The sequence below is a fragment of the Malania oleifera genome, chromosome 13 (genome assembly GCF_029873635.1).
Source record: "Malania oleifera isolate guangnan ecotype guangnan chromosome 13, ASM2987363v1, whole genome shotgun sequence".
Lineage (NCBI taxonomy): Eukaryota > Viridiplantae > Streptophyta > Magnoliopsida > Santalales > Ximeniaceae > Malania > Malania oleifera.
In genome coordinates this window covers 59303095-59310743 of record NC_080429.1, presented here as the reverse complement: position 1 = coordinate 59310743, position 7649 = coordinate 59303095, and the positions used below count along the sequence as shown (strand labels likewise).

Genomic DNA, 7649 nt, shown 5'->3' with positions numbered 1-7649 from the left:
GATATAGGGTTAGGCGCTTGAAGCAACACTGCCTATTTTAACTTTTATTCAGCAAATTCTTCGGTCGCCTGAATTTGTCTTTTTCTGATTTTTCTTTTCTTTTTCAAAAATATTTGACTTCCTTGATTTCTTGATTTTGAAAAGTATTTTCTGGGGTTTTAAAATAAAGTCTTAAAGTTCATTTAAATCCCCTAAAGAGCTTCTTTTCATTAACAATGATATTTTTACCTTTGAAGTACTTACATGAAGATTTCCTAACAATATAAACACTTTTTTGTTCTTTGAAAACTTCATGGTTATCTTTGAGCTTTGAGTTCATTCCATCTTCGACTATCTTTGAGCCTCCCTTTTTGAACACTTCAGATACATCATACACCTTTGAGCTTGTTGGTTAGCTTTCGAAGCTTTGTTGATTTTGGCTTTTAAAGTTTCCTGAAAACGTCATTACTTGAACACAAAATGATATTAAATCTTTCCTTCATTTTTTACCATCAAAACAAGAGGTGAAAGCCTTGTTAGGCTAACAATCTCCCCCTTTTTGATGATGACAAATAAGGAGCAGAAATTGAGAAAAACTTGTAGAACGCTCCCCCTCATAGTTTCAAGTAATGTTTTATAAAGTAGTCCAAAACTCAACAAGGTATTTGCAAATCCTTATTTTACAATATTGTATATTTATCAATATATTTATCAAGGCATTTTCATAGCTCATATATATAGTCAACATTCATATTGCATTTTCAACATTCAGCTCAGCATTCTTCTAAACCATTTTATATATTTCATATATTTAGTTCAGCATTTCTTTAAACGATTCATATATTTTTGCTCTCTAAACCATGTCTCCCCCTTTGTCATCATGCAAAAAGGGATACAAAATTTTAATACAAAAGAGCAAAGAACCATATAGATATGCATCAAGATAAAAGAGTCATGAGTAGTACAAACCAAAAAACATCACTAAGATGTGACCTACAGCAGTACAATGCATCACAAAAATAGTTGTGTTTTATGTTTACATCTTAAAAACTAAGAAACTTAATCATCATGTCCTTCATTGTTAGCACCATCAGAGGCTTCATTGTCTTCTTCCTCTTCTTCTTCATCTTCATTCTCATGATCACCTTCTTCTTCAGTGTCTTCCTCTTTGTCATCTCCTTCCATATCTCCTTCATTTTCCTCCTTATCTTCTTTTGAGGGGTCATTACTACGAGGTATTGAGCCGGTGTCCATAGGATCACCATGGGAAGAACTAGCTCGTGCCTGTTCAATTCAAGTGAGACGTTGGTCTAAAGAAGAGTAATTTCCCGTGAAAGACTGAAGACCACTACGCATGTCATGAGTGAAGGATTAGAACTCAGAATAGTAAGACAAAATCCAAGATAGAGCTTCAAATGCAGTTCTTTGTGGCTGAGTCTAAGGAGTAGGTGGTATAGCAACAGCCCTTCGTTGACTAACTCTTTTGGAACACCAATTCTAATCCCATTTTTCATACCCCATTTGTTTGAGGATAGCTTAGGTAAAAATTTCATACCTAGTCCTCTAGATGAATAAGTCTTTTGGCGAGGCAATACTTAGTTTTGAAAAAATAAGAATGAGAGCTCCACCGTAAGGAACAGTAATTCGAGATGCATCAAGCTTAGCCCACATTCATTTTATAATAAGGCTAACTAAGTCAAGTTTCTTCTCCTTTAAAAAATACCACATAACGAAACAATCGGCATATGAAATATGATCATAGGATCCATCTTGTGGTAGAATGTTATTGGTGAAAATCTTTTGGAGGATTTGAGCTTTCAGGTTAAGTTGCTTATATAGGGGTGGATGCCCGAAGTAAGTTGGTTGATGCTCCATGACAAATGGCAAAAATTCTTCAGGTGTAAAGTCTTGGTGGAGTATCCATGATTGTCCTAATGTTGGGCATTCAAAATTTTTAGGAGTGATATTCAGGATGGATGCTAAGGTTTGAGGCGAAAGAACTATTTTCTTACCCTTTACATCAATTGATAAGGAACTTTCCCCCAAGTGTCATATTTGCATAGAATATTTTTATCAAATTTGGAAAGATCCCTTTGGCTTGATACTCAATGAAAATTTTCCATCCAATGTTTTTGAACAAGGGTAAAATTTCAGGAAATTCGGTATTGAAGAACTGGATATCAAGTACCTTACCAAATATTGGTTCACTAGTGAGGAGTCGAGTCCTATAAAGATGCTTAGATTGAGAGGATACCAACCATCGCTCAATATTTGAATCATCTCTACCAGAGGATGAACCGTGATTTGTTGTTTGCTTTGTTCGAGGCATTGTGAAGGTTCTTGGAGCAAACTAATGGTTGCTTTCAAAACCTAGTATAGGCATAATCGTGCTAAGAGGCTCGGATTCAAAGGTTTTAACATAGGAAATTGAATAAAATTGGTGTTAAAACTTTGGGTGAACGGTTCAGGAGCCTGGAGTTTAGAAAAGAGTAGGGTTTCGCACATTTAAAATATAAGGAATTCGCGACTTCAGGCGCCAAAAGAATAAGTACAGTCGCCTGAGGATTTTTCTGGGATGAATTTCAGTAGGTAGTAGTTGTTTAGTCGCCTGAGATCTGGAGCTCAAGCTCCTGAAATACATGTAGGTGCCTGAATTTATCAATTCAGTCAACGAAGTTCTACAATTTCGAAAATTTCCTTATTTTCTTGTTTTGAAACCTTTTTAACTTACTTCCCTTATTTTATAATGGTTCAAGTTTCTCTTTTTAGTATTTATATAACTTTCTTGTTTCTCTAAAAGAAGAATGGCTTATTATCTTTGATATCCTTAGTTTAGTTGTTTCATTTAGGTACCCATACTTTCTTGGATCTGGTAGGTTTCATAAAGGATATTTCTTATACTCTCCATATTTGTTTTGTTTTCACACCTTTCCTCTTAAATGGACATTCAAACTTTATATGCACTTTTTTCTTACATTGATAGCATATGGTGTTAGTGTAAGCAGAAGATGTGCTAGCATAATCTTTGGATGCTTTCGAAAAATAACCCATGTAAAGATTCTTTTTCTTTTTATTTTCAACTCCATTAAAACCAATGCCTTCTTTGTTCAACGACATTCTTTGTAAGCCTATCATTTTGTCAAAATTTTCCTTTCCTTTTGTGAAGTTGTAAATGATCTTCTCTTTATCTTCAATTTGATTTTTAAGATCATTTATCTCAATGTCTTTCTTGTCATTAACCTTATTTTGTGATTTCTCTAATTCTTGAGATAATTTTTTGATTTTATCCTCTAATTCAGAAATATATATATATCTTTCTCATATTCAATAGAGGATAGGGATTGAAGGTCTTCTATCATCTTTTCATTTTTGCTTTCTAATTTCTTAATTTTCAAGTCTTTTTTTTTTTTAGTAAGATTTTTAGCTTCTAATTCTTTTATTGCAACTTCATACTTATTTTCTATTTTCTTGAGTTTTGAATCTTTATCATTTTCAGCAATCTTACTTGATTCTAGCTCTTTCATCATCCCATCAATCTTGTTTTTCAATGATGTGTTTTGTTTAGTTACTTTGATTAGCATCCTATGTACTTTGAATAAATCATTTTGTAATTCATCATAAGATGACATACACTCATCATTGGATTCATTTGATGAATCACTACAAGAATTATTTAAGGATTTGGATGAAGAGTTTTCCTTATCGTCCCATGCCATAAAGCAAGTGTAAGCAAGCTCTTGGTCACTTGATTCACATTTCGAAATACTTGTACTATCCCAAGTAGTGGCTTTCATGGCCTTTTTGTTTTTCTTTTTAGACTCTTTCTTTAGTAATGGATATTCCAGTTTTATATGTCCAACTTTGTTGCAATTATAACAGGTAGGAGTTTTATTTTTAGATTTCTTCTTCCTCCTCTTCATTTGATTCAAACTTGGATTTTCTTTTGAATTTATTTTTCCTTCTTAGTATCTTTGCAAGTTTCTTAGATATGAAGGCTAGTTCATCTTCATCCATCTCTTCTTCACTACTAGGGTTTTCTTTCAAGGCTTTAAAGGCTATTGATTCTTGGGTTTTGGTTTTTCTATTCCTTTCATTCATTGTCATTTCGTATGTGAGAAGAGAACCTATTAGATCATCTAAAGAAGTGGTTTTAAGGTTCCTACCTTTCGTTATTGCAGTGGCCTTTGGTTCCCATATAGGTGGCAGCCCTTTAAGAATTTTTCTTATCATCTCATAGGTAGTGTCGGTTTTTCCTAAGGCATTTAGGGAATTTATTATGTGAGTGAACCTAGTGTACATGTTAGTTATAGATTCATCTAGGTTCATCTTAAAAGCTTCATTTTCGCTTGTAAGCATATTAATCCTATTATCCCTAACATCAATAGTGCCTTTGTAAGTGACGTCTAGCTTGTCCCATATTTCCTTAGTCGATTTGTAAGCCATTACTCTATTAATTTCATTAGCATCTGAAGCACAATATAAAGCATTCATAGCACTAGAATTAATTTGCAGCATCTTATGATATAAGTCTATCATATCATTTTTCTCCTTGGGAACCTGTTTTCCATCTACTAGTTTAAGGGGAATTAGGTCACCATCTATGAAAACCTTCCAAGTTTTCCAATTCATAATTTGAAGACAGATTTGCATTCATTTTTTTCCAAAAAGAGTAGTTATGTCCACAAAAGATAGGAGGCCTAGTTGAAGATTGTCTCTCTCCAAAAGGAGCTATGCCTATGTGAGCCATTAAAATCTTTTTATAGTTACTAATTAAGATTTTCTATAACCCCTCTCTGATACCAATTGAAAACTAAGATGTAATCCCAAGAGGGGGGTGAATTAGAATTTAAAATTTCTTTTAATTCTTTTCAAGAATCCTTAACCTCTTTTGAGTCTTTTTAATGAATTCTTGTTTTCTTGTTGTTTTATCAAATACACAATACATATTTAAAACAAAATTCAATCCACAACCACAATACAAGTACTTAAACAATTAAGTAACCAATCAACCTTTCAATCAACCACACTATCCATACCAAACATTCAATCAAGATATACGTTGCAACTTAATGAAAATTCTCAGCTTTTTCAACTTTTGTGTAGCCCTGTTGTTAATGCAATCCTTTTGATAATGAGTTATCTTTCTCAAAGTAATTTTCAACAAAACATTCACACTCTTCCCAAAATTCAAAATTCAAATAAACTCTTAGTTAATTTATCTTTGGGGTGTTAACCAAGTAACATACTCCCTAATGGTTTCCACAAAGTATGGTTTAACCATCGTACTCCCTTTCGGTTTCCGCAATCCCAAATCAAAATTCGAATTTAAGTTTATTTGATTTCCAAATATACATAGTATGTATGATTTAGAAATTTAAATCATCCATGCAATTTACATGTGCTGAAAATAAAGAGTAAGGGAAAGAGAGAGTGAGACCAGGATTTTTACGAGGTTCAGCTTATACCCAACCTACATCCTCGCCTTTGGAAAACCACCAAAGGATTACTAAAATCAGTTCCTTTGTCGGGCGAAACAATACCGTTTACACACACCTTCAGTAGGTTAGAGCCCGCCTCTCCAAACGACGTACCATCATTCAGTCACTCCTTCAATTAGGCTAGAGCCCGCCTCTCTAAGCTATATCCCCTCGCTTAGCCAATGATCCAAACAATCCTTGGAATCGTCAATCTACAAGATACAAATCAAATAGATGTACAAAGAATGCTCTCACAAAGAGCTAATTAGTACACTTTGAAAACTAATATACTTCAATTCAAAAATGCCAAAAGAATGAAACAAGAAGCTCAATGTAAATATCATCGGTTATCCTTCTCTTGATAAGGATTAAGGGCTCTAATCATATGCTTGAGAGAAGATGTAAAAAGCTCATAGATTTCTCAAGAAATTCACATCAATTCAGAGCTTAGAGCAGATAGCAAGATGGCTTTGAGTGAGAGAGATTTTGAAAGATTGTTTAATGCTTGGTAGGTTTGATTTTCATAAACCATGTATATATAGGATTTAAAAACATTCACATTCATACTACCCAAGTTTACTTGGAGTGCTCCCCAAGTTTCTAAAAAGATTAGGGAGCGAGTCAATTAAATTTGAAAATAAGAAGTTTGAAAAATCTGGTCGTTGCCGAACATCGGTTGGCTAAAGAGCATCCTCAGTCGCCTGAAGTGGATTCAAGAACCTGAAGATACAGGGTTAGGTGCCTGAAGCAACATTGCCTATTTTAACTTTTATTCAGAAAATTCTTCGGTCACCTAAGGTGTCCACCTTGATTGCCTGAAGTTGTCTTTTGGGGTTTTAAAATAAAGTCTTAAAGTTCATTTAACTCCCCTAATGAGCTTCTTATCATTCATAATGATATTTTTACCTTTGAAGAACTTACATGAAGATTTCCTAACAATACAAACACTTCTTTGTTCTTTGAAAACTTCATGGTTATCTTTGAGCTTTGAGTTCATTCCATCTTCAACTGTCTTTAAGCTTCCCTTTTTAAACACTTCATGATACATCATACACCTTTGAGCTTGTTGGTGATCTTTCAAAGCTTTTTTTATTTTGGTTTTTTAAGTTTCCTGAAATCATCATTACTTAAACACAAAATGATATTAAACATTTCCTTCATTTGTTACCATCACAACAAGAGGAGAAAGCCTTGTTAGGCTAACAGAGGTCCATGGGGTTAATGGAATCGGACACATGGGTCCCTTCAACAGCTCTTAATCATTCTTCGAGCACATCACAGCGGTACTCGGTTGTAGATTTGCTTACGTCTACCCTCGCATCTAGAGCAATCATTGGAGCTACCGTGATTGTTGGGAACCCTAGCACTGGTGTAGTTGGGATGAATGTAGCCATATTTAGTGGCGGGCCCTCTACAATAGCCAATGGTGGCCCAGATACTTGCCCATGAACTGTTGTAATCTTGGGAGTGTGGACAGGCTTGTTTCCTCCTCATCGTCCTCTATCTGTATAGTTTTGCCTTTCATCATCATTTCCAGCATTTTACTTATTTTGTCATTTATTTCCTCATGTCCTCGTTCCAGGCTTGAGAGTCTGTTCTCAGCCATAGTCCTTGCCTTTCTTCGGGTACTGTAGGCATGAGTGGAGGTGAGCTTAATGTTGGAATCGCGAACTTTAATTTTGCCTGATTTTATAGAAAGTTGAAATGTGATTATTGGCCCATCAGAGACGAATATGCATGCACGTCTATGAATAAATGTATGCAATGCAACCTAGATAATCATTCGGCTAAAGTTTCAAAAAACCTTCATTAATGATCTCGGGAATAATCCATTTTCCCCTTGGCGGGGTGTATAGGGAGATGAATGAAATAGGCTTTTTCAAAAGATTTGGCCGTTTGATATGGATACCTAGGTGGATGCAGAATGTACGACACAACACAAAACATTTTACAAACATATGTACAACAAACGGTTAACATGTGGAGAAGGATGTGGCTCCTATCCCAAACCCAGGGTAGGTATATATACAAGGTTCTCTGCGACTCTATCCTAAGCAAAGGATTTTGGATAAACACTATGTGTTTAGGCTCTAATCCTTATTAACAAAAGGTTCCCATGTTGAACTTCAATCCTCCCCTATAGAGGTCCAGATAAAGCTAGCACTGAGCGGAGTGGTTTGCGAGTCCCCATAA

At 34.8% G+C, this 7649-nt stretch overlaps 1 protein-coding gene across 1 annotated transcript; it reads right to left on the bottom strand.

Annotated features, from left to right (window-relative positions):
- Nucleotides 1-1038: 1038 nt before the first annotated feature.
- LOC131145861 (M phase phosphoprotein 10-like) lies at nt 1039-2308 on the bottom strand. The gene is made up of 2 exons (XM_058095040.1): nt 2168-2308; nt 1039-1263 (listed from the first exon to the last, which is right to left on the bottom strand). The coding sequence occupies exons 1-2, from the start codon at nt 2306-2308 to the stop codon at nt 1039-1041; spliced, it is 366 nt and encodes a 121-aa protein (XP_057951023.1).
- Between the last annotated feature and the right edge of the window lie 5341 nt (nt 2309-7649).

Coding starts and splice junctions, on each gene's coding strand:
- LOC131145861 (XM_058095040.1), bottom strand. CDS start 2,308: ATGCCTCGAACAAAGCAAACAACAAATCACGGTTCATCCTCTGGTAGA. Junction 1,264..2,167: donor GTGAACCAATATTTGGTAAG/GTACTTGATATC, acceptor TGAATTGAACAG/GCACGAGCTAGTTCTTCCCA.